The sequence below is a fragment of the Megascapheus bottae genome, chromosome 28 (assembly GCF_031878675.1).
Source record: "Megascapheus bottae isolate mThoBot1 chromosome 28, mThoBot2.hap1, whole genome shotgun sequence".
Lineage (NCBI taxonomy): Eukaryota > Metazoa > Chordata > Mammalia > Rodentia > Geomyidae > Megascapheus > Megascapheus bottae.
This window is the reverse complement of record NC_143536.1, coordinates 13,673,338-13,699,361: the sequence shown is the minus strand read 5'-3', so window position 1 is coordinate 13,699,361 and position 26,024 is coordinate 13,673,338. Positions and strand designations below refer to the sequence as shown.

At 48.7% G+C, this 26,024-nt stretch overlaps 1 protein-coding gene across 6 annotated transcripts in view; it reads left to right on the top strand.

Annotated features, from left to right (window-relative positions):
• Window positions 1–1,662: 1,662 nt before the first annotated feature.
• Pisd (phosphatidylserine decarboxylase) overlaps window positions 1,663–26,024 on the top strand; it is a 30,487-nt gene continuing 6,125 nt past the window's right edge. Inside the window, exons 1-5 of one of the 6 annotated variants that reach the window (XM_090320511.1) lie at window positions 1,668–1,754; window positions 5,600–5,692; window positions 7,328–7,407; window positions 10,906–11,081; window positions 20,927–21,003. In XM_090320511.1, the coding sequence (XP_090176637.1) occupies window positions 5,637–5,692; window positions 7,328–7,407; window positions 10,906–11,081; window positions 20,927–21,003 (389 nt within the window). In that variant the 5' untranslated portion in view covers window positions 1,668–1,754; window positions 5,600–5,636. Of the gene's footprint in view, window positions 1,755–5,599; window positions 5,734–7,327; window positions 7,408–10,905; window positions 11,082–20,926; window positions 21,004–23,841; window positions 24,047–26,024 lie in introns of those variants that run through there. The other 5 variants (XM_090320510.1, XM_090320512.1, XM_090320515.1 and 2 more) reach the window with 5 other exon arrangements.

Sequence of the window (26,024 nt, the reverse complement as noted above, 5' to 3'; positions counted from 1 at the left end):
TCCTGGCCCTGAACTCAGAGACTTGATCCTGTTCTGTTCTCTTGATTCCATTGGAGCGCCTGTGGAGCCTGAACAAAATACAGCCATTTCAGGCTTAGATCTCATCCTGCTAAAGATACAATGACTGGAAATGTGTTGACGACCTGTGTTGACCACCCCTCCCCTAAAACCTCCTGTGATACCCCTCTTCCATCCTCTACAGGCATCTCCCATTACCACGATGAAGACCATCGAGTAAGTGACTTGTGACACCTTAACCTTCTGTTTCCTAAAATTAACCCAGACCCCATAGAAACTCAACTCAGGAAATTCCCATACAAGCTGTGAACTGTAAACTCCCCAAAACACAACTCAGGGAGCAAAGGCAAGGAACTAGGTGGATGCCCCCAATCAGAAAGGGGCATATGGGCAACTTGCCCACACCCGTTCCTGCCACAGTTGCTGACTCCTCTTGCCAAACACGACTGTGTCAGGTAGAAAAAGATAGGAAAATTCAAATGACTCCCCCAAAACAGGATATGACTTGACTGATCACCCATGTGTGACATGGTATAATTGTGCAGTTCTGTGTGAATGTTACAATCCTATTGGCGACTTGCATGTGGCCAACTAACACCATATGATCAATGTGTTATAAAAATCCTGGGAACAAAGGAATCAGGGCTCTCAACTCTGCCCCTCTGGGACAGCGATGGTTGTGAGTCCAGGCTGGAACCTGAAATAAAGGACTCTAATGTGCTTACATGGGATTTGGCTCTTGGGTGGTCTCGGCTTCTTGTTGGACTTCAGGGACCCCCAAATCTGGGCATTTCATTCCACCATTTGACACCTCCAGTGTTTTGCTCCGTATTTGGAGATAATAGTCTTTGGGAATTTGTCAGCCTGGGCTTGCTATAAACCATCAAAGCTGAACTTCCTGAGTAGCCAGGATTATAGACAGAAGTCACCAACTCCTCCGGTGGGTTTTTAGATTCTGGATCTGTTTAGGTATCTTGATGTGCTGTTAAACTTTTTGTTTTTCTTTTTTTTGCACTGGGGTTTAAATTCAGAGCCTTGACACTTGCTAAGCAGGTGATGTGATCTACATCTCCAGACAGAGGTACCTCATAAGAAGGGTTGGCTGTAGTTCTCTAAGCCAGTGATTAGGACAACGTGGCAGGTACTATTGAAGACTCATTCTCCCTTTAGATCGGGGGACAGCGGGAGCAAATGCCACCACCTCCAAGTTCTAGTTTGAGGATCGGTTACATTTCCGGATGTTCCCGGAGCGCTGGCCTCAGGCGTTCTCGGCAATACAGCTGGGAGAGCTAAGAATCCTGTGACTGCACACATGCCAGGAGCCTGGCTGAATGGATGCCGTGGTTCCCCGGGCATGTAACACGACTTTCAGACACATAATGAAAGGCAATTCAGACTGGGTGTCTAGAGGCAGGGCCGAGCTGGGCAGCGCCCAAGTCCGTACTCGTCTCTTTCGGCCGCCATCGACCAGTTCCATCACTAGTTCCACAACTGTTTGCTCAGGGGCCAAGCGGCGGAGGCCGGGCTGCCACCGTAGGGCGGAGTTTGTTGCGGTTCCCAGCCTTCCCGTTCCTGATTGGTCCGGTGTACCCCAGGTGCGCGTGACGTCACAAACGTGAGCCGGGCGCACCGGAGAGGGGCGTGGTCCGCCGAAGAGGAGGAGGAGACAAGATGGCCGCGTCCGTGCAGCAGCCGGGTGTGCGGTTACTGCGTCGGGTCGTGCCGTGGCGGAGCAGGTATGGCGGCGCAGGGAGACCAGCGTGGGTCAGGGGAGCGGCCAGGGGCAGCACGGGGAGTCGTTACTCCATCGCGGGCTGTCCCTGAGGAGGGCTTCACCTGGTGAGGGTGACTCCGGCTCGGGACTGGCGCTTCAGCCCCGGTGGGAGGCTGCTCGGGTTGGTCAGGGTGTGGCACAGGTGTCCCGGCCTTGCCCTTTCCAGCTAAGTGGGTGTGTCCAGAGGACAAAAAGGAAAAAAGACGGAATAGGCTGCCCGCCCTTGGCTCGAGTCGAGGCCGAGCCCAGGGCCCTTTTCTCCGGTGTTCCCGAGTAGGGTGGTTCTTCGTCCTTGAAGCCAGAGGTTTACATTTGACCATCTCAGAATGGGATTGGGGACCGGAAGTTTGGCCTGGTGGTCGAGTGCTTGCGTAGCATGCACAAAAACCCGGGTTCCATTCCTCCGTACCCCACAGCTAGAAAAACCGGAAGTGGTGCTGTGGCTCAAGTGGTGGAGCCCTAGCCTTGAGAAAACCAAGGACAGTGCTCAGGCCCTGAGCTCAAGCCCCAGGACTGGCAAAAAAAAAAAGGATGGGGTTGGGTCCTGGATTAATTAACTCCCAGCTCCAAGGTTCTTCGAGATGGAAGAAGAGTCCCCGAGGAGGTCAAGGGGAGTCTTCCAAATTCTGCCGGTCCTCGTTTTGGAATTGAGATTTGAGGCCCAGAGTGAGTGAGGGATTTGCTCAAGCTCATCTTCCAGTTAGTGGTAGAGCCAGGGGACCGCCCCGTTACCCGTTTTTCTCTGGTAAGGATTTCTCCTCTCCCCAGGTTGCCCACTTAAGGGGTAGCTAGGGTGCAGAAATAGCATCTGGATTCTCATTTAAATAGTGGATTATAAGGGCAGGGAGTTTGGCCTAGTGGTAGAGTGCTTGCCTACCATGCATGAAGCCCTGTTAATTCCTCAGTGCCACATAACCAGAAAAGGCCGGAAGTGGTGGTGTAGTTCAAGTGGTAGAGTGCTAGCATTGAGTAAAAGCAGCTCAGGGACAGTGCCCAATTTCTTGAGTTCAAGCCTCAGGACCTGCAAAAAAAAGAAAAAGAAAAAAAAGGGATTCCAGATTTGGAATGGAAGGAAACAAAAGCCAGCATTGGCTTGTGAAAACTTCTTTCATGTTAACCATTCAAAAGTGGTATGGTTGTCTTATGAGGGAGCTTTGCAGTATGGTGGTTAGCAGTTTTAGTATTTGCAGAGAAAGTTGTCTGTGCCTTCAGTGTTTTTCCAAGGTGTGCAGTTTGTGAGTCACCCATGAATTCATTTAAAACATATAATGAACTGAGCTGGGCATGTTGGCACAAGCCTGTGATTCCAGCACTTTTGAGGCAAAGGAAGACGAATCAAGATTTGAAGGTAGCCTGATATACACTGTGAGTTTAAGACCTGCATGGGCTATTTAGTAAGACCCTCTCTTGGAATACTGGAAGTCTAAAAAAAAAATGACATTTTATTATTTATTTTTTTAAAACGATGGTAAAAGGATTTGCTTCAGTCACCATTATTTAAAAAAAAAAAAAAGGGAAAGAAAAAAAGCCCCACTTTAGTACCGGTGTGGGAAGATACATTGTGTACAATGAGTAGGAGGGAAGAGAATTTGCAGACCATAAGAGGAACTCTTACTTCTTAATGGTATTATGTGTCAAGATAGAAAGAAATTATATGGATAAGAAAAAAATCCAGGGGCCGGGAGTTTGGCCTAGTGGTTAAAGTGCTTGCCTAGCATGCATAAAGACCCAGATTCGATTCCTTGGTACCACATACATAGAAAAAAGCCGGAAGTGGTGCTGAGGCTCAAGCGGTAGAGCTCTAGCCTTGAGAAAGTCCAAGGACAGTGCTCAGGCCCTGAGCTCAAGCCCAGGACTGGCAAAAAAAAAAAAGAAAAAATCCAAAGGACAACATTTCCGTGTGTGTGTGTGTGTGTGTGTGTGTGTGTGTGTGTGTGTTTAATCGGTCATGGGACTTGCACTTTGGGCCTGGGTGGTGGTCTTGAGCTCTTGGAGGCTCAAGGCTAGCACTCTACTACTTGAGCCACAGCTCCACTTCTGGTTTTCTGGTGGTCAATTGGAGATTAGAGTCTCAAGGACTTTCGTGCCTGGGCTGACTTTGAACCATGATCCTCAGATCTCAGCCTCCTGAGTAGCTAGGTTTACAGGCGTGAGCCACCTGCACCAGGCTCCATGTGTTTTAAGTAAGGAGTATTTGTTTATAAGATGTATAAATGGAAGACTGGTGTTGCTGCAAGTTTTTCACTAAGTATGATATATCTGTTAGAACAGGAAAGCAACATCTTGGATGATAATTTGGGGACATGTCTCCAAATCCCATTTGATGAAATTATGGCCTTGGGTGTTTATTAAAACAGATGTTTTGAATCCAGATGCTGGTGGCTCATGCCTATAATCGTAGCTACTCTGGAAACTGAGATCTGAGGATTGTGAGTCCAAGGCAGCCCAGGCAAGAGAGTCTGGGAGACTTTTTTTTTTGGAAGCCCTCCTGTTTGAACTCAGGGCCTGAGCGCTGCCCTTGGGCTTTCCTCAAGGTCAACACTCTGACCCCTTGAGCTTCCAGCTTGTCTATGTATGTGGTACCAAGAAATCAAACCTGGGCTTTCGTCCATGCTAGGCAAGTACTCTACCACTATGCCAAACTCCCGACCCCTGTGCAATACTTGCCTCCAATAAACTACTAAAAATACTTAAGCTTTTTTGCTTAACCTTAAGCAAAAAAGCCCGGGAACAGTGTTTAAACCCCAGCACACACCAAAAAGAAAAATTTGCATATGTGCTTTAATCTTACTACAGGGTTTGGATTCAGTAGGTGTGAATTGGTGCCCTAGAAACTGCAGATTTTATTAGATTGATTCTAGCTACGAACAAGTCTGCTTTTGCTGGACTAGCACTCTGCCACTTGAGGCACAGTGCCACCTCCAGCTTTTTTTTTTTTTTTTGTGAATGTGGTACTGAGGAATCTAACCCAGAGCTTTATGCATGCTAGGCAAGGACTCTACGACTGAGCCACATTCCCAGCCTGTTGAAAACATTTTATAACCATGACACTATGGAGACAAACCAAGCTTGTGCCTGCTGAATATCAATTTTTACTTTTTATAGTAATATGTGGGTGGGTCTCGGACTTTGGGCCAAGGGTTTTACATAATTCTAATGAGGTGGATCCTGTTCTTACAAGTAGAGAAATTGATCCCAAGAATTAATTAAAAGCCTAGCCGGTGGCTCAGGCTTGTATTCCTCTCAGGAGACAGATCTAGAGATCATGGTTCAAGTCTAGCATGGGCACCAAAGGTTTATTAGACTCTAATCTCCAGTTAACCACCAGAAAACTGGAAATGCAGCTGTGGCTCAAGTGGTAGAGTGCTAGCCTTGAGCTGAAGAGCTCAGGGACACTACCCAGGCCCAGAGTTCAAGCCCCACTAGTGACAGAGTGGGAGGGGGAAGAAGGGAGAGTGAATAAACTAAAACAGGGCTGGGAGTGTAGCTTAGTGGTATAGTGCCTGTCTTGTATGCATCAAGTCCTGGGTTCTATTCCTCAGTATCACGTGAACAGAAAAAGCCAAAATTGGTCTATGGCTCAAGTGGTAGAGTGTTGGCCTTGAGAAAGCCCAAGGACAGTGCCCAGGGACTGAGTTCAAGCCCCAGGACTGGCAAAAAAAAAAGAGAGAGAGCGAGAGAGAGAGAGAAGAGGAGAGGAGAGGAGAGAAAAGCTGACATATTTCCTAAGCTCACACACAGCTGCTAAGTGGCAGAGCTGGGATTGGGGCTTCTTCATTCTTCATGAGCTTTAGTTACCTTTTACAGGAGTCCCACGTGATTCGTCCTGTACAAGAAACAGCTGATGGAACCTATCCAGTCATCTCTGGTGTTTACATTTACTGTTGCGATTCAAGGCTGGTGAGAAACAACCTCCCAGTGTTCACTGAGGGAAATAAACAGTAAGCAAATAAGTGGACACATCTAGAGTCTGTCATTTTAAATAGTGAAAAGTACAAGGGGAAAAATAATGCCAGGTAATTAAGGAGGTGAGAAAATGCTCCATTATCAGTTAAGTCTTGGGTATATATTAGTCAGGAAAATTCCAAGGAGGAAACTTTTTTTTGGTCAGTCCTGGGGCTTGGACTCAGGACGTGAGCACTGTCCTTGGGCTTTCTTAAGGCTAGAGCTCCACCACTTGAGCCACAGAACCACTTCTGGCTTTTTCTGTGTATGTGATACCGAAGAATCGAACCCAGGGCTTCGTGCATGCTAGGCAAGCACAGTAGGCCACACTCTTACCTGCAGGGAGAAACATTTAAATCGTTTAATGGGCTTCATAGGAGAGTGCTGTGCTATAGAGCATACAGCTAGCACAAAAGGGCAGAAAGGGATGCACATGTGTTTAGAGTGGCAAGAGGGATATGTGAGATATCTGCAAGACAAAAGGTCTAGTCTTAAGCCAGGCGCGGTGACTCACACCTGTAATCCTAGCCACTCAGAGGCTGAGATCTGAGGATCAGGGCACAAAAGACCATATCCACCAATCTCCAATTAACCACCAGAAAAGTGGCAGTGGCGCTGTGGCTCGAGGGGTAGGGCGATATCCTTGAGCCGAAGAGCTTGGGGATAACACCCAGGACCAGAATCTAAGCCCCACAACTGAACCCCCCCCCCAAAAAAAAAAAAAAAGGTCTAGTCTTTGTTTTGAAAATGTCACTCTGGCCATTTGTGGCCAATAGGACTTAGAGGGCTGTGAGTGGAGTGGAGAGAGCAGTCATTGCAAAATCTAGTAGTAAGAGGTCACATGTTTGTACCTGGGTGAGATTGGCAGTGGCCATGAGGAATGGGGAGGTTAAGAGGCATTTTGAAGGTGAAGAGAACGTAAGACTGCATCTCAAGAGTGTTGACCTGAGCAGTGTAACACAATTAGAAGTTTACTTTTCACTCTTGTGAAGCTTCTTGGGTGCTCTGTATTGTTGGGACAGTTGTTTTCCTGCCAGTGGTGACAGGACACAAGGTCTATGTTTGGGTTAAGGAAGCTGAAAGCAGAAAGACTGGAGGTATAGCCAGTGTGTATCTGGCTACTCTGGAGGCTAAGGCACTAGGATTGATGTGCCTGATAAGCTAGAATGGTCCTCACTGGTTGCTGCAAAGGAGGCTAGGAAATGTAAGCCATCAGGTGTGCAGAAGAGGAAGTAATTTAATTTTTATTTATTTTTTATTTTTTGCCAGTCCTGGGCCTTGAACTCAGGGCCTAGGAACTGTCCTTGAGCTTCTTTTGCTCAAGGGTAGCACTCTACTACTTGAGCCAGAGCATCATTTTTGCTTTATGCAGTACTGAGGAATCAAACCTAGGGCTTCATGCATGCTAGGCAAGCACTCTACCATTAAGCCATATTTCCAGCCCAAGCATATTTTCTTAGGTATACAGTGAATGATCAAAACCAAGAAACTGACATTGATACAGTACTGTTTTTTGCTATAGTCAGTTGGCCCACTATTACTTTTTAATCTTAGTAAAATATTTAATGGTTCATTTTTGCTTGACTTCAGCCTCTGTCACTGTGAAAACACTGCCATGAGCCATTTCCTGTGGTCCTTTCAGAAGTTGCCTTTTCGAGCCTTAAACACAGGTAAGGAACCATTAGAAGTGGTGCTGTCCTCTCTTTCAGTTTGCCCAGCTGTAAGTTGGGATAAGAACAGGATTCTTAGAATGAAATGAAATTGAATATGTGAAATGCATGTAGTATCTGCTGTGTAGTCTTGAAACCTAGGCCCCATTATTTTTATTGGTTGTATAGAAACTCTGCTATACCACTCTTGTTGGCTCTGGAGTTGTTTCTAGGCTTTTCTGTCACGGAAAATCCTGTAGTAATATGCTTCTCAGGATGAATTTGTAGAGGTGAAATTTCTGGTCAAAAGGTTTGCATATTTGACATTTTGGGATTCGGACCAGATTGCTTTTCATCCAGGCTTGTCTCCCTGTGTGTTCCTGTACAGGTTGTGCTTGTGGTGTGATACATCCTCACACCCATCCACACTTGCAAGATGAACGCTGTGGTGTGGAGAGAAGCTGTTTGAACTCCAAAGTGGTGTATTGTCTTTTTTGTCTAAATATTTTTTTTGTTTTTCCTTTTGGCCAGTACTGGGGCTTGAACTCAGGGCCTGAGCACTGTACTTGAGCTTTCTCAAGGCTAGAGCGCTACCACTTGAGCCACAGCACCACTTTTAGCTTTTTCTATGTATGTGGTACAGTGGGAATGGAACCCAGGTCTTCGTGCGTGCTAGGCAAGCACTCTACCATTAGGCCAAACTCTTGGCTTCCTCCTTCCTCCTCTTCCCTTCCCCCCCCCACCCTGCCCCGAGTCCTGGGGCTTGAACTCAGAGTCTGGGCACTGTCTCTGATCTTCTCTTACTCAAGGCTAGCACTCTACCACTTGAGCCACAGCACCACTTCTGATGTTTTTTGTTTATTTGGCATGAACCCAGCAGTTCTTGCATGCTAGGCAAGTACTCTACCTCTAAGTCACATTCCCAGCCCTAAATATCCTTTTTTTAAGCTAGGTGCTGGTGGTACACATATGTGAACTCAACTACTTAGGAGGCTCAGATTTGAGGATGGAGGTTCAAAGCCAGCCTGGCCAGGAAAATCAGTGAGACATATCACTAATATACTACCAAAAAAAAAAAAAAGCCAGAAATAGAGCTGTGGCTCAAGTGGTAGAGCACTAGCCTTGAGTAAAAAAGCAGCTAAGGGACTGGGCCCATGTCCTGACTTCTGCCCCAGGACCAGAACCAAAAACAAATGTGTGTGTGTATTGGGGGGTTATGTATGTAATGTCCTTTTTGTATGTGTGTGGGACTTGATTTCGGACTTGTATTATAATATCCCAGCCATTTTGGGGGCTCCCCAAGCCCCCCAGCATTAGAGTCACCAACACTCAGTGAATGGTGCTAGGAGTCAGTTTAATAGTGCAGCGGCTACTCTCCACCTTCAGGCTGGTAGAGAGCTGCCCCAGCCTTCAATGGGGCTAAGCTTTTTTTTTTTTGCCAGTCCTGGGCTTGAGCTCAGGGCCTGAGCACTGTCCTTGGACTTTCTCAAGGCTAGATCTCTACCACGTGAGCCCTGGTCTTTGTGCATGGTAGGCAAGCACTCTACCACTAGGCCAAACTCCCGGCCCTGGGCCGAAGCTTTTAAAGGTAAACACCACACGCAGGTAGTAGTCACCTTATGATGTCACCTTAAGATGCCCATAGTCAATAACTACAAGGATGAAACCACACACTGGTGGTCGAGCAGGTTATCATTTTATACAAAAGCAAAAACAATTTTTCAGCTAAGCCTGCCAGGTTATTACAGTGTTCATAGGTTTTTCACTGAAGACTGGTCTACCACTTTCTGGTGATAATTGGAAATAAGGGTCTTGGGGACTGTGTCTCTCCCTTTGAAAGAACACACATTCTGTTAGAATGTTCCCCCCCACCTTTCTGCTTGTCTGTTTTTTGTTTGCTTGTGTGTGCTTGCTTACTTAATAAAGCTCTGCCACGTTTTCTTTCCAACAACAACAACAACAAAAATACTTACACACAGACACACACACACACACATATAGAAACAATAGTCTTGGAGTTTTTTCTTTTTGGTTTTTTTTTCTGTCTGAGGAGCTAGGATAATAGGCACCTGGTTCTGAATACCTTTTTTTTCTTTGTGCCTTTCCTGGTGCTTAAACTCAGGGCCTGGGCACTGTCCTTGGGTCCCTCCCTCCCTCCCTCCCTCCCTCCCTCCCTCCCTCCCTCCCTCCCTCCCTCCCTCCCTCCCTCCTCTTCTTTCTTTCTTTCTTTCTTTCTTTCTTTCTTTCTTTCTTTCTTTCTTTCTTTCTTTCTTTCTTTCTTTCTTTCTTTCTTTCTTTCTTTCTTTCTTGTGGGTCATGGGGTTTGAATTCGGCCTGGGTGTTGTCCCTGAGCTCTTCTGCTCAAGGCTACCACCCTACTTTTGAACCAGGCTCCACTTCCCATTTTCTAGAGGTTAATTGGGGATAAGAGTCTCAGGTCCTTCTGTGTCAGGGCTGGCTTTGAACCTTGATCCTCAGATCTCAGTCTCCTGAGTGGCTAGGATTACCGGCGTGAGCCACAGCACCTGGCTGTTCTTGGGCTTTTCTTTCTTTCCTTTTTTTTTGTCAGTCTTGAACTCTGTTTTTTAAAGACTGTCTCCATGTGTATTCTTTTTTTTTTGCCAGTCCTGGGCTTGAGCTCAGGGCCTGAGCACTGTCCTTGGACTTTCTCAAGGCTAGAGCTCTACCACTTGAGCCTCAGCACCACTTCCGGCTTTTTTCTATGTATGTGGTACCGAGGAATCGAACCCGGGTCTTCATGCATGCTAGGCAAGCACTTTAACCACTAGGCCAAACTCCCGGCCCCTCCATGTGTATTCTTGGGGTTGAAGTTGTTAGCATATAACTTTAGGGGGACATACTCAACCCATAACAGTAATTGAACATGTTTTCTCATTGATCACTCGTATATCTCCAAGTAAAATCTTGGTGTAAATTCTTTGTGCATTAAAAAAGAAATTGTGTGTTAAAAAAGAAAAGTATTTGTGTATTGCTGCTGGGGGTTGAAGCAAAAGCCTGCATATACTAGGCAAATGCCCTGCCATTGTATTTTTGTTGTTAAATTATAAGAAGTTGGGGCCAGGAGTGTGGCCTAGTGGTAGAGTGCTCACCTAGCATGCACAAAGGCCTGAGTTCAATTCCCCAGAACCACATCCACAGAAACCACATCCCCGGGACTGGCCAAAAAAAAAAAAAAAAAAGAAATGTCCTGGACCTGTTGATGGCCACCTGTATAATTGAGATTTAGTGTTTTTATCTTCAGTTCCTTGACTATGATGACAGTGGAGGCATATCTTAGCTCACCTGTCCTTTTGCTGATGCACTGATTTGGAGACAAGAGAGTCTTGATAGTGATTGAGGGATGGAGCAGATACCTTAAGGGTCCAGTCACCTCTCCTGACCACTTCTGAGATACATTAGCTTTTCCTGATTCTCCTGTGGGTGCTCTGTGTACATGACTCCTCATTTCTTTTTCCCAAGCTCAACTTTCCTTTTTCTTTTTCTTTTTTTTATTTACAGGTTCCAGGAAAGTCCACACTGCTTCTGCCCGATCCTTGTACCTGCTGCGCCCCTTCCCCATTCTAGTGTTGACAGGTGGCGGGTATGCAGGATACCGGCAGTACGAGAAATACAGGGAGCGGGAGCTGGAGAGACTGGGATTGGAGATTCCACCCAAACTGGCCGGTCACTGGGAGGTAGGCAAAAGGCAGACCTGCCTCGCCATCTCGTCCTGCGCTGTTGTCTATCACTCTCTTAAGCTGTCCCAAAATGAAAATGTTTGAATAAGTCACAATTGCTTTCTTAAAGCTTATGACTTCAGTGTGTTTTGGCCAGATTCAGGAGCCACAAGTTTGGTGTCATGTGAAGCTTCCCTCCTGTCCCCTTACCTACTCCTGGTCTCCCAAAGGCCCCGAGTAGAAATTTCCTGCTGTTGAAATCCTTAGAATTCACGCTGGCCTTGGTGCAGACATCTTGGCTCTTCTGCCTTTCTTCTCTTGTTGGTTGGAGGAGGCTGAAAGGGCTGGGTTTTTGTGATGTGGATTAGTTCCCACAAGGAACCAGACTGCAATGATCAAATTTATCATTATTGCTCAAGATGCTCCCTACCGCTCACACTCAAAAAGTAGGGCAGCCTGCAGTGATTGCCAAACCACACGTCATATGTAGTCCATCTTCCATAATCCATCATTGATAAATATGGAAATTTAGCATAAAGATGTAAAAATTGTTTTCATAAGTTAATCAAAGGGAACTTTCAAATAGCAAAGGAGCAATGATAGAGTCCAGTTGCCTAGGCCAAAAGAGCAGGGGACACCGAGACTCCCCATCTGGAATGGAGTGCTGCATTTGGATTTCCTCATGGCCTTCTCACTGACACCGCTTAGCTGAGTCCAGTCTAACAGGACTTTCCGTGGTGGGCAGCTGGGTCCTGATGGGGAGTTCCAGCAGGGCCTTTTGCCAGTTCCAGGTCTTGAGCTGATGGCCTGAGCACTGTCCCTGGGCTTTCTCAAAGCTAGAACTCTACTGCTTGAGGCACAGCACCATTTCCAGCTTTTTCTACGTGTGACAATGAGGAATCAAACCTGGGTCTTCGTGCATGCTAAGCTGGCACTCTACCACTAGGCTAAACTGTACTTTTTTTTTTTTTTTTTTAAATATGGGTCATGGGCCTTGAACCTGACCTGGGCACTGTCCCTGAGCTCTTCAGCTCAAGGCTACTGACGTACCCCTGGTCCTGGGTGCTGTCCCTGAGCTCTTTTGCTCAAGGCTACCACCCTACCCTTGAGCCAAGCCCCACTTCCTGTTTTTCTAGGGGTTAATTGGAGACAAGAGTCTCAGGTCCTTTTGTGCCTGTGCTGACTTTGAACCTTGATCCTCAGATCTCAGCCTCCTGAGTAGCTAGGATTACAGGTATGAGCCATTGTGCCCAACTTCAAACTGTCATTTAAAAAAAAAATCTAGTCCTATTTATTTACTTATTTATTTATTTTTGTCAGTCTTGGGCTTGAGCTCAGGGCCTGAGCACTGTGCTTGGACTTTCTCAAGGCTAGAGCTCTACCACTTGAGCCTCAGTACCATTTCTGGCTTTTTTCTATGTATGTGGTACCGAGGAATCGAGCCGGGGTCTTCATGCATGCTAGGCAAGCACTCTACCACTAGGCCACACTCCTAGCCCCATCGTTTTTATTTTTAAACAAGATTTATTTATTTGATACGGAGGGTTTGAATTCAGTCATGCTGTTTTACCATCTGAGCGCCAACATCACCACTTTTTTTTTTTTTTTTTTTTTTTTTTTGCCAGTCGTGGGCTTGAGCTCAGGGCCTGAGCACTGTCCTTGGACTTTCTCAAGGCTAGAGCTCTACCACTTGAGCCTCAGCACTACTTCTGGCTTTTTTCTATATATGTGGTACCGAGGAATCGAACCTGGGTCTTCATGCATGCTAGGCAAGCACTTTAACCACTAGGCCAAACTCCCGGCCCCGACTTTCTTTTTTTTTTTTGAGGCAAAGTCTCACAAAGCTCTCCTGGAACTCTGAGTCCTTGGTCTCCATCATCCCACATGTTGGGATTACAGCTGTGTGCTGCCACACTCAATCTCCTGTGTCTGCTAAAGCTGACCTAGAACACAGCTTTGAGCTCTAGAAGAGTTTGTGTAGAAATCTTTGTTGCTATTGGAATTACATGTTATGTGATGAACTTATTTCCGAAATTCTTTGGAGATTTTGGACTTGACCATTTTCTTCTAGTAGAATTCAGTGCAAGTGATTTTACTTGGCTTTGTGGGTTTGGGGTGCTGAGGATTGAACCCAAGGCCCCATGCATGTTATACCAGTGCTGTGCTCCCTCAAGTATACTCCCAATTCTTATAAATTTTATTTTGAGATAGGGCTTCCTAAGATCTGGCTGGCCTTGAACTTGTAATTATTCTGCTTCAGCCTCCCTAGTATCAGTGATTACATGTCTGCACAGCATTCCTGGCAGCCCCATAGAACAGTGACTTAACAGCATGTTCAGAGTTACTCAAGTGACTATGCCTGGCCTGTTCTTGTAGCCTTGGACTTTATGATAACTCCAGATTGAAAGAAAGTTTTCTGGCAGTACATCACAAAACCCTTTGATGAAGAGTCCAGTGACTGAGTCATACTTTCCAAGTGTGCTGTCCTGTCTCCACCTTCGGTGGTTTCCTGTGAAAACTTCCAGTTTCCATTAGGCCAGTAAAGTTCTAAACATGGGTAGTGCGGAACTATGACTGTCTGACCCCGTGCAAAGTGTCATACTGACTACATGCATGCTCCCAGGAATTCCCACTCTTACCAGAGGTATCCCAAGGAAATCTGAATTTGAAAGATCTCAGCCTTTCAAGTAGCTACAGTTCTATTCAGGAGTTGCTGGCACTTGACTTTAAGTCTTGAGACAGAGTCTTGATCCTTCTGTCTCAGCCTCCTGAAAATTGGCATTACAGGTAGGCACCCATTTGCCTGACTGGTATCAGCTATCTTAAAGGCATAACTATATCTTATATTTGAACAGTACCTAACAGGTTTTTATCTCGGTGAGGTGAGCATAGCAGATGTTCAGATGTTCTCACCACTTCATAAAAAGCTAATTGAAGCTGGGTGCTGGTGGTTCATGCCTGCAATACTGGCTACTCAGGAGGCTGAGATCTGAGGTTCAAAGCCAGCCCAAGCACAAAAGTTTGTGAGACCTTTTTTTTTTTTTTTTTTTTTTTTTTACGCCAGTCTGAGGGCTTGAACTTAGGGCCGGACCACTGTCCTTGGGCTCTCTCAAAGCTAGAGCTATACCACTTGAGCCACAGCACTACCATTTCTGACTTTTTTCCCCCGGTCCTGGGCTTGAACTCAGGGTCTGAGCACTGTTCTTGGACTTTCTCAAGGCTAGAGCTCTACCACTTGAGCCCCAGCACCACTTCTGGCTTTTTTCTATGTATGTGGTACTGAGGAATTGAACCCGGGTCTTCATACATGCTATGCAAGCACTCTTCCACTAGGCCAAACTCCCAGCCAGAGTGTAGCCCAGGCTGGTCTCCAACTCGTGGTCCTCCTTCCTCATCTTCCTTATTGATTACCGGCTTGAGCCACCACAGCCAGCTGTGAGACTATCATCTCCAACAAACCACCAAAAAACCGAAAGTGGCACTATAGTAGAGCACTATCCTTGAGCGGAAGAGCTCAGGGACAGAGCCCAGGCCCAGAGTTCCAGCCCCATGATCGACCAGGGGAAAAAAAAAAGCTAGTTGACAGCAGAGTGAGCTCCAGAATGAAGATCTGGTTTCATCAGATTCCATGATCTTCCGACAATTGCTAGTAAAAGATGCTGTTAGTGAGCCATTGGGCACCAGTGGTTTACACCTATAATGCTAGATACTCAGGAGGCTGAGATCTGAGGATTGAAGTTCAGAGCCCGCTTAGGTAGGAACGTGCATGAAATTCTTAGTTCCGATTAACTGCCAAAAAGTTCAGATGTAGAGCTGTGGCTTTTGAAAAAGAAAGGTTAGGGACAGTGTCCAAACCCCGAGTTCAAGCCCAGGACCAGCACACACAAAAAAGGTATTTTCAGTAAACAGGATTGACAAAGTGAGACCAGGACCTGCCACGTGATGGCAGCTTCTCCTCTCCTGAGGGCTCTGTCGCTGTCAGCAGTGTGGTGTGGATTTAGATGTACTGACCTGCAGAGGTCTCACTGGTGATACGCCACTTGCCATTCATCTCCTCTCCTTTTCTCCGTGTTGTGCTGGGAATTGAACCCAGCACCTTATGTGCACTGGGCAAGCACTCTTCCCTTCTGCCATGCTCCCGGCCCCAAGGGAGGCGGTGTCTTGAATGTGGTTTTCTTTGCATTTCCCCATGGGTGATGATGAACACTGGGTCCCATGCTTATAGGTTATTTGTAGACGATATTCTCTCCCTCTAGCTACAGTTACAGTTGCAGACTTTTATTTGTCCATGATTGGTCCTGACTTACAAAATAGAAAATTCCAGAAATAATGCTCATTTTAAATAATTTTTATTGCAGTGTGTATTCTTAAAGTTGTCTTGTGCTCTTAGTATTGCTACTAATCTTTCACTGTTCCTAACTTATAAATTAAACTTTATCCTAAGTGTGTGAATATTGGGGGAGAAAAGCATACATAGGGGTTTTGTTGTTGTTGTTTCTTTTGGCGGGTCATGGGGCTTGAACTTAGCCTGGGCGCTGTCCCTGAGCTCTACAGCTTAAGGCTACCATACCACCTTGCCCTTAAGCCAAACCCCACTTCCCATTTTCTAGGGGTTAATTGGAGATAAGAGTCTCAGGTTCTTTTGTGCCCAGCTGGCTTTGTACCTTGATCCTCAGATCTCAGCCTCCTGAGTGGCTGGGATGACAGGGGTGAGCCACCGCGCCTGCCTCATGCATGGGTTTGATACTCTTCATTTCAGTCATCTCTTGAGGCTTGGGCTGTAACTCTGTGGATAGGGAAAGGCTACTGTATTTTCTTTGGAGAAATGTATATTCAAGTCCTCTGCTGGATTTTTGAATTCTGTTTGGTATTCTTGCTTGAGTTATAAAACTTCTTTGTATGTTCTAGATAACAGTGCTTTATCTGATACATGACTTGCAAGTACTTTCTCCTGTTTTATGGGTTGGTTGTCTGCTCACCTTGATGTCTTTGGGTGCATAAAATTTGCTACTCTTAATTTCTTCCTTTTTTTTTTTTTTTTTTTTTGTCAGTTGTGGGGCTTGAACTCTGGACCTGGGCATTGTCCCTGAGCTCTTCAGCTCAAGGCTGCCGCCTTACCCCTTGAACCACAGCGCGCCATTTCCGGTTTTCTGGTGGTTAATTGGAGATAAGAGTCTTACAGACTTTAGTGCCTGGGATGGCTTTGAACCACAGTCCTCAGATCTCAGCCTCCTGAGTAGCTAGGATTATAGGTGTGAGCCACTGCACCTGGCTGCTACTCTTCATTTCTGTTTTTCCTTTTGTTTTGTATCACTACCAAAATTTGATGTTAACTTCCTTCCTTCTCTCTGCTTCTCTCTGTCTCTCTCTGTTTCTCTCTGTCTCTCTCTGTCTCTCTGTCTCTCTCTCTGTCTCTCTCTCTCTCTGTCTCTCTCTCTGTCTCTCTCTCTCTCTGTCTCTCTCTCTCTCTGTCTCTCTCTGTCTCTGTCTCTGTCTCTCTCTCTCTCTCTCTGTCTCTCTCTCTCTCTCTCTGTCTCTCTCTCTCTCTCTCTGTCTCTCTCTGTCTCTGTCTCTGTCTCTCTCTGTCTCTCTCTGTCTCTCTCTCTCTCTCTCTCTCTCTCTCTCTCTCTCTCTCTCTCTCTCTCTCTCTCTCTCTCTCTCTCTCTCTCTCTCTCTCTCTGTCTCTGCTTCCTTATGTCACACAATGGCTCAGTGGGCCTGGGTGTTGTCCCTGAGCTCTTTTTGCTCAAGGCTAAGTGTGAGCCACTAGCTCCTAGCTCATTTGTTAGTTACTGTTGGTTCTGGGGCTTTAACTCAGCCTGGGCACCATGCCATATCTATTTTGTTCTAGGCTAGTGTTCATCCACTTGAGCCAGAACCCTAATTTTGGCTTTTTGTTGGTTAACTGGAAAGTCTCACAGACCTTCTTGCCCAAGTTGGCTTCAATTCTTGATCCTTAGATCTCAGCCTCCTGAGTAGCTAGGATTACAGGTGTGAGCCACCTCACCTGGCTATGAGTTAATTTTCAAATGTGATGTGCAGACTTAATGCCATTCTTTGCATGGAATATCAAGTTTTTCTACTACCATTCATTTTGGTTTCATCCTTTCTCCATTGAGTGATCTCAAAGTTCATGTGGCCATTAACCTTGTTTTCTTTAAATGACTGAAAACAACAGTGAGTCCCACCCTTCTCATCCTATGACTAGGAAGCTTAATTATGAACTTTCTTTTCCTTTTTGGTTGGTCATGGGGCTTAAACTCAGGGCCTGGGCATTGTCCCTGAGCTCTAGTTTTCTGGTAGTTAACTGGAGATAAGAATCTCAGCAGAGGGGCCGGGAGTTTGGCCTAGTGGTTAAAGTGCTTGCCTAGCATGCATGAAGACCCGGGTTCGATTCCTTGGTACCACATACATAGAAAAAAGCCGGAAGTGGTGCTGAGGCTCAAGTGGTAGAGCTCTAGCCTTGAGAAAGTCCAAGGACAGTGCTCAGGCCCTGAGCTCAAGACCAGGACTGGCAAAAAAAAAAAAAAAAGAATCTCAACAGAGTGGGCCCAGGAGTTTGGCCCAGTCGTAAAGTGCTTGCCAAGCATGCACAAAGACCCAAGTTTGATTCCTCAGTATCACATAGACAGAAAAAGCCACAAGTGGTACTGTGGCTCAGTGGTAGAGCACTAGCCTTGAGGAAAGCCCAAGAATAGTGCTCAGGCCCTGAGTTCAAGCCCCAGGACTGGTAAAAAGAAAAAAGAATCTCAACACACTTTCCTGCCCGGGCTGGCTTTGAAACCACCATGATCCTTAGATTTCAGCCTCCTGAGTAAGATTACAGGCGTGAGCCATTGGCACCTGACTATGAGCTTTATTCTTCTTGCCTTCACTTGTGTTTGTTTCTAATGGATACAGCTGTTTTATACCTTTTTGCCTGGGGGTGGGGCGCAGGAGGCTCAAACATGTTGCTCTGGGGTAATGTTACAATACTGCATGACACAGTACTTTGAGTAGCTCTCGCTACGGAAGTGGTTCCTGGTGTCCTGGTTGCTGCCTGGAGAATAGAATCTCTATTTGCAAAGGGTATGGACACTTTTATGACTTGTGACTTTGGATTTCTTAAGTAATTGTTTCCAGGCCCAGGAGTGTGGCCTGATGGTAGAGAGCTTGCCTAGCATGCACGAAGACCCAGGTTTGGTCAGTTTCTCAGTACCACATACATAGAAAAAGCCAGAAGTGGTGTTGTGGCTCAAGTGGTAGAGCACTAACCTTGAGAAAGCCCGAGGACAGTGCCCAGGCCCTGAGTTTAAGCCCTAGGACTGGCAAAAAAAAAAGTACTGGTAGAATGCTGACCTTGAGCTAGGCTCCTGGACAGTGCCTAAGCCCTGAGTTTAAGCCCCACAACCAACAATAACAAAAGAGAACTTTTTAACTAAATGAAGTCAGCAGTGTTTGTAAGCGTGACATCCCCTGCCGGGGCATGTGAGGTAATGCATAGTGGGAGCATGCAGTGACTTGTCTGGGGTTTTCCCATTAATTTTAGGTGATCTGAACATCACACAGTATGAAATTTGATGACAGACTCCCCCAGTCTCTTGTGCATCTTAATTGGGTGGCATCTTTCTTCCTTGACTGCCAGATCTAGAGGATAGCAGTGCCTGGTAGGAGAGCTGGGCTGGGAAGAGCCAGGGGGTTGGGGCAGCCTTGTAGAGGAGAAGCCCAGGACACTCGCCTGTGTGCGCACTGCTTGCTTAGTTCTACCCTTGCATGGCACATACCATGCAGATGATAGTTCATGGTAAGGCATAAGGAGAGGTCAGGTTACACAGTACGTCAGGACCCCAGGAAAGCATCATGCCTCCCTGCCCCACGGGAGCATCCTCTGTGCTCTCATGTGTGCTGTGGACATACCATCAGACATAGCTGCACACTTTTAAACTTGATGTCGTTGAGAGCCTACATGTGGATGCCCAGTCCCTTTCTTGTAAGGGGTAGAGATTTATTTATTTATTTATTTATTTATTTATTTATTGCCAGTCCTGGGCTTGAGCTCAGGGCCTGAGCACTGTTCTTGGACTTTCTCAAGGCTAGAGCTCTACCACTTGAGCCTCAGCACCACTTCCAGCTTTTTTCTATGTATGTGGTACCGAGGAATCGAACCCGGGTCTTCATGCATGCTAGGCAAGCACTTTAACCACTAGGCCAAACTCCCGGCCCTATTTATTTATTTATTGTTAGTAGTCAGGCTTTGGACTCTGGGCCTGGGCACTGTCCCTGAGCTCTTTGGCTCAAGGCTCCCGCCCTACCCTTGAGCCACAGCACCATTTCTGCTTTTTTTAGTGGTTAATTAGAGAGAAGAGTCTCTCCCTCTTTTGTGCCTCAGGTGATGTTGAACTGCGATGGTCAGCTCTCAGCTTCCTGAGTAGCTAGGATGACAGGCGTGAGCACCGCGAGGGGTGGAGATTTAGAAGCACTGCTTACCTGGTGCCTAGCAGGGATGTCTTCATGTGAATGTCAAGATGTGTGGAAAAGCCGGGGACTGGACCCGACAAGGCCAGGCTGCTGGCCTGGGAGGAATCCAGGGGTCTGGATTCATTCCACACTACTCTCCACAGTGTCTTAAAGTTGCTGCTACAGGACTCTGCATGGCTCCGAGGACTTTCTAGAAGTTGTGTGGTCCAGTGAGGCTGAAAAACATTCCTGAATAGGAGAGGAATATATTGGGCAGGGTTGGGAGACATTGTTGGAGGTCCTTCATGCTTGTCCATGCTTCACACTTTTCTATAGCCATCCAGGAAATGAGAATTTGCTGTGAACACCTGCCATGGCCGGAAGTCCTACAGCTGACTGCTTTCCTCCCCCTGACACACAGCATCACTCCAGGGCAGGGAGTGCAAGAAAACCATTTAGTGGGGACCAGAGGAGCCCTGGATCCTGCAGGGCCACCTAGTGGCACTAGATGGCAGTCCCTCCCCAAAGGCCCAGATGGGTGGGAAGCCCAAAGAAACCTCCATCACTGTTTGAAAGTAAATTTACAGTATGGTGGTGTTGGGGGGGATACTTTTCCAAGAAATTGACATTTAATTTTGTTGGAAATCCAGAAGTGGGACTTAAAAGCATGTGGAGGGGGTCTGGTTGGAAGGTTGGAAGGGCTGATCTCAGGGCAGACCCGGGGCTAGTTCAGGGGTTTTATAAATACCTTTTGCAACACTGGGCACCAGTGACTTAGACCTGTAATCCTAACTACTCAGGAGGCTGAGATCTGAGGACTGCACCAGCCAAAGCAGAAAAGTCCACACGACAGTAAACTACTCTAAAAAACTCGGAAATAGTGTTGTGGCTCAAGTGGTAGAGCACTAGCCTTGAGCATAAAGAGACTCATTGACAGTGCCCAGCCCCTGAGTTCAAGCCCAGGACTGGCCAAAAACAAAGCATGCAAGGCACATATGTGCCTGCCTCATCATGTACCATAGCGGCCTTGTGAGCTGATGTTCCCTTCCCCACTTTGAAGGCTTAAAGTGATTGGAGAGGCATACCCAGTGGACACTGCCTTTCCACAAGGAGCAGGTTGGAATTCAGACTGTCAGCTAAAGCCGAGTGTGTGCAGAAATGGGAGCCCAGCTGGCCTAGCCTTTCTAGTGCTGTGCATTGGTCGGGCAAGGATTTTGTGTCTGTATCTTTTTGTGCTTAATTCCTTATTTCTTCATCTCCGTGCTGTCTGTGTGGCACTGTGGTGGGGAGGAGTCAGGAGTGGGCAGGGTTTCCATGAGCCTGTGGTGTCTGCTGTGGGCACAGGTCAGGAGAGCAGGCTATGCCGAAACCCATGGTCCCTGTGTGGCTGCGATATATCTGGTTACCCTGCCTTCCTGTTCCCACAGATACTTTGCACGAGTGGACTACAAAGGAAGCCTTTGAAAGCAGCTTCTGAGCCTTCTCTTCTGGCCCCTGCAGCCAGGTTGGGCTCTTTCCACAGAACACCTGCTTGGGCTGAATGTGGGCCAAAGGTGTGTGGGCTGTCTGTAGTGTGTGACTATCAGTTATCTCTCCATGATCCGTCGTCCTGTTCTAGATGTCATTTTAGAAATTAAATTCTTAGACCAGGATTGTGGTCTAGTGGTAGATAGAATGCTTGCCTAGCATGCATGAAATCCTGGGTTTGATTCCTTAGTACCACATACATTAAAAAGATAAAAGGCAGAAGTGGCACTGTGGCTCAAAGTGGTAGAATGCTATCCTGGAGAAAGCTCAAGGACAGTGCCCAGGCCCTAAGTTCAAACCCCACGACTGACAAAAAAGGTAAAAAAAAATAAATGAAATTCTCTGTGATTACTATTCTTGGAGCCTTACATGAAATGATCAAGCTTGCTGAGGCCACTTAACCAGCCACTGAGTTGGCAGTGCACAGATCAGACTTGAATGAGGCTCCTTTTTTGTGGCGTTAGGTCTGCTCTTGTACCCCATATTGGCACTCCTGCTTGCTGAGCGGGTCTGCCAGGCACAGGGTACTCTGATGACCCTGCAGACTGGGCGCTCCCGTCCAGCGGGGTAGAGTGGTTACTGCAGGATGGATGCGGGTCTCCCTCAGCTTCCCAGTTTGCATGCAAAATCGCAGGTCCTTGAGCACCTGTCATGGAAAGCACTGTTATAAGACAAGAATTTACAGAATATATAGAAGCCACTCTTTGCGGGTTCGAATCTTGGAGTCTTTATTAAAAGGCCAGTGACTGCATGGCAGACTTGCCTCTCAAAGGCCAGAAAACACACTCAATCCAGCCAGGAAATAGACCAGAGATGACAGAAACACCAGACACAATACCCGCAAGCCAATTCAGCTCTGAGGGAGAGCTGAATTGGGACGCCATACTGCTGAGAGAACAGCCAGGAGAGGACACAGGACCCAAGAATGGCAGTGGCATTCTGGAGCCTCAGCTGGTTCAGACTTAAATAGACCCAGGGCAGAGGGCAGGGTCACAGGAAGCTCCCTGTCCCTAGTCCTGGACTGACAGGCCTAGAAATCTACCAGCCAAGTGCCCGTCCCTGTGTCAAAGGATGCAGGCACCACCCATCACCAAGTGATAGGTGGAGGAAGGCTTTACCTTCCCCACCCCAAAGACCAGCCAGACCCCAAATCTCCATTTGTCAGGTTTTGTTTTCTCACAAGCAGAGCCCTCCCTGTTCATCTGCTATTTAATAAATCGCATCTTTTCACCACTAGGCTTTCCGGCACTGGGTGGCGAATTCCCTCCCTCCTTCAGAGGTGTCAGGATGGCTGAGAAGCCCCCAGCTCCTGGGCAGGTGCTGGCATGGCTGTTTCCTTACTTAGGCTCAGCCACCTCGTTTCAGGTTGAAGCAATGGAAGCCCACATTTCCTCTAAGTTGGAAGAATACAAGGCAGTGTGGAGAGGAGACTCTGCTTTGGGATGGGTAAGATGGATGAGGCTTACCCAAAACACTGGTGAATGACTTTCAGGTCCTCTTGCAGAGGTGCCCATCATTCTTTGTCTCTACCTACTCCAGAAGAATCTGAGGTTTTTCTTGTGGCAGTCCTAAGGCTTGAACTCAGGGCCTGGATGCTGTCCCTGAGTCTCTTTGTGCCCAAGGCTAGCTCTCTACCACTTGAACTACACCATCACTTCTGGCTTTTTTGAGTAGTTTATTGGAGATGAGTCTCACTGGGACTTTTCTGCCCAGGCTAGCTTTCAACTGATCCTCAGATCTCAGCCAGCCTCCTGAGTAGCTAGGATTACAGGTGTAAGCCTTGAGCACAGGCTTTACCACCAGCCCTTCCTATGTTTCCTAATCTTTTTTTTTTTCTTGTGCCAGTCCTGGGGCTTGAACTCAGAGCCTGAGCACTGCCCTTGGGCTTTCTCAAGGCTAGGACTCTACCACCTGAGCCACAGTACCACTTTTGGCTTTTGTATGTATGTGGTACCAAGGAATGGAACACAGGTCTTCATGCATGCTAGGCAAGCACTCTACCACTATTTCCTGGCCCCTATTTCCTAATCTTGTAGAGGAACACCAGAAGAGTTAAGCTGGCAAGTTTATTAGCTTTTTGATTTGAAGTCCTGGTTTTGAGAGTCTGGCCCTTTTGATGGTTGTGGGAAATAACTGTCCTGTCTCCGCCTGGGTTTATCTTCTGATCTTTGACCCTGGCCTGGTGCTGCTCAGCCGGGGAAGAAGTCCCGGGGTTCCGGGCTGTCTGGAGTGGGCCTTGTGGTTGGATCCACAGCCTTTCTTGAGTCTGGGCATTTTATCTGTGTGGCGCAGAGTGCGGGGTGCGGTGGGGGTTCTGGAGACCTTCTTAGGTCTGCCGGGTTGGTGTGGGAGGAATGGAGTTCTTCTCCCCACCTTTGACCCGCGTCTGGGGGAGAAAGGGCCCCTGAAGCTAGGTTCCTGCGCTTGCTGGAGGCCCAGGCCGGAGGGCTGGGGAGGGGTGGGGCGGCGCCGCAGGCTGGAGGCTGGTCCCTGCCCCGGCGAGGCGAGGGTGGAGCCGGCTCTGGAGCGCGGCCGGGTGGGTGAGGCTGGGCCCCGCCCCTCGCCCCTCTCCCAGCTGCGGCCCCGCCCCTTAAAGGGAGCCTGGGCCTCATCAACGCCGCCCGCCCGCCCGCCCGGCCTGGGCCCGAGCAGCCCCTGTCTGCGCTGAGGCCCCGCAGGCCCGGGCTGGAGGTGGAACCCGGTGCCGCCCGCTCGCCCGAGCCACAGGTGACTGCAGCCTCGGGCTTCCCTGGGCCGTAGATGCCCGGCCGCCGTGGGACTTCCTTCTAGCACTTTCGGGGCTGCGGGTTGGCGCCTTGGGCACTGGGAACCTTGGGACCCGAGGAACCCGAGGAACTCGAGGAACTTCCCTTGACCCAGGGAGGCCTTTTCCTGCGCCCCGGCAGTCACGGGGCGGGCTGCCTGAGCTCACTTCCTCCGCCTCTGCGCCGCCTGGGGCCGGTGCCGGTGCCTCGCCGGGCTCCTCGCCGCCTCCCGGCGGGCTGGCACCTGAGGAAGAGGTAAGCGGCTTCGGGAGCCCTGCCTCCTTGCCCAGGGGCCTGGGCGCCAGCCATTGTTGATTGTCGGGGGCTGTCTGAGCGGACACGGAGGGAGACCTGGCCTGTCCCTTTGTCCAGCTCCTTCCTCCTGGCTTAGAAATCCCCCTGCTGGCAGGCCCTTGCTTCCTTCGCCCCCCACCCCTTGCCCAGTTCCTCTCAGATGACTCGTCCATTTTGCCCCCGGGAAAATCCATTTTCCTGTCCTCCACTTGAAAAAGTTTGCCCACTTGGAGTCCTGGACTGCGGGCCCTGAGGGTCAGTGTCCCCGGGCACGGCTGCCCCGGCCCAGCCCCCCTGGTGGGGAGTTGGGTGGAGTCCCAGCAGCTCCAGCCCTGTGTGCCCCAGCCCTCCATCCCCGACTTCAGTTGGAATGTTCCATTCCACAGCGGGGGCAGCAGGTATGGCTGCCTTCCACCCAGGCAGTGTGGGGTCCAGAAGAGCATTTCCTCAGTCTCCCCCTGCCCCAGGTGGCGCATGGAGCTTTGCCTCCTTGTTTCCTCCCTGTCCTTCAGAGGGGCTGCTGGGGCCCCTGTTTTCCTTTCCTGACCTCCCAGAGTGTTGGCCTTGTTGGACAGGGAGGTGAGTTGGGGTGTGCTGGGGGGAAATAGGGTTCCATGCGGGGTTCTGCTGTAGCTTCAAGGGAAGTTGGCAGGACAAATTTCCTTTCTATTTCCCAGGTGAATAAGCAGGCCCAGAGAGGCCTTGACCAGTTCCCCAGGCGGGGACCAGGCCGTCCTTGATCATGGCCCCACTGCCCAGCCCTCTGTGCTCACAGTGCAGTTTTAAGTCCAATTGGTGGGTCTGATACTGGCCGGGTGACTCAGAGGGACCGGGCGAGTGCCCAGCCTCAGCCAGCCCTGTGGACCTTCTCAGAGCCTTGTATTGCAAGGTGCTGTGGCAGGTGAGGGCCATTGAGGCTCTGGCAGCGGGAGGCTGGAAGCGCTTCTGGCGAGGAAGCCCCTCGCCTCTGGAGATGAGAAGGCAGCTGCCCAGTGCCACACAGGCTGACAGACCATGCCAACTGAGAGGAGCAGACAACATGTTTCTGCTCCCTGGAGACGTTCTGAGGAACTGTGACACCCTGGTGTCAGTGTCTCATCTTAGGAGGGTAGAATAGTGAGCAAAACCCAAGAATCCCCTGTCTGCCCCTGCCCTGTGGGGAAAAGGTTGGTGCTCCAGCCCCTGGGGCAGTTCTGGGTCGGTGTGCCCCAGCTGTGCTGGGAGCTGCACCTGGCACCTGTGGAGCCATGTAGTGGGGCCAGTCCTCAGGCCCTGCAAGCCTTTGGTTTTCGGAAGGGCTCCAGCCTGGAAGACAGAGGCCTGGCAGCACACGGCGGTGCCCAGGGGAATGAAGAGTAGTCTGAGAGTGCGTAGTTTATGACCAGCCTGGGTTCGGAGGCTTGTGCCTTTCTGACAATTTCCTAGCCTAGCATCCCAGTAGGTTAGGACAGTTAGGGAACCTTGGCGAGAGACTGGGATTCTCAGCATTCCCTCCTCCCTTGCCATCCCACAAGGCCATGCTCTGACCCCAGGAGTCCTGGGTGCAAGCCAGCTACTCTCCTAGTCTGGGCTTTCCTTTTCACTGGGAAAGAGCCCCAGAGTGCCAGACCCTGGCTTTCCATTCCCCAGTGCCTACCCCTCCCCTCAGGCACTTCAGGTCTAGTTCACTGGCATGCTGGAGGGAGGGTGGGAGAGGGGCGGAATGGTTGGTTAATGAGAGTAACCAGGCGCTTCCCTGGGGCCCAGGCCTGGCCCTTGGGCTGGGTGGGAGCGGAATCTGTTGATGGAAGGAGGCGCTGTAACAGCTGCTTGCTGGGCATGGCCACCTGTGTGTGGGTTCTGCCCCACTTGCCCCGGTGAGTGGCCAGGCCGATGCACAGTCATGTCCAGACTCTGGGTTTGGGCAGGTGTTGCTGCACCCTCTCCTGGCTGCCATAGG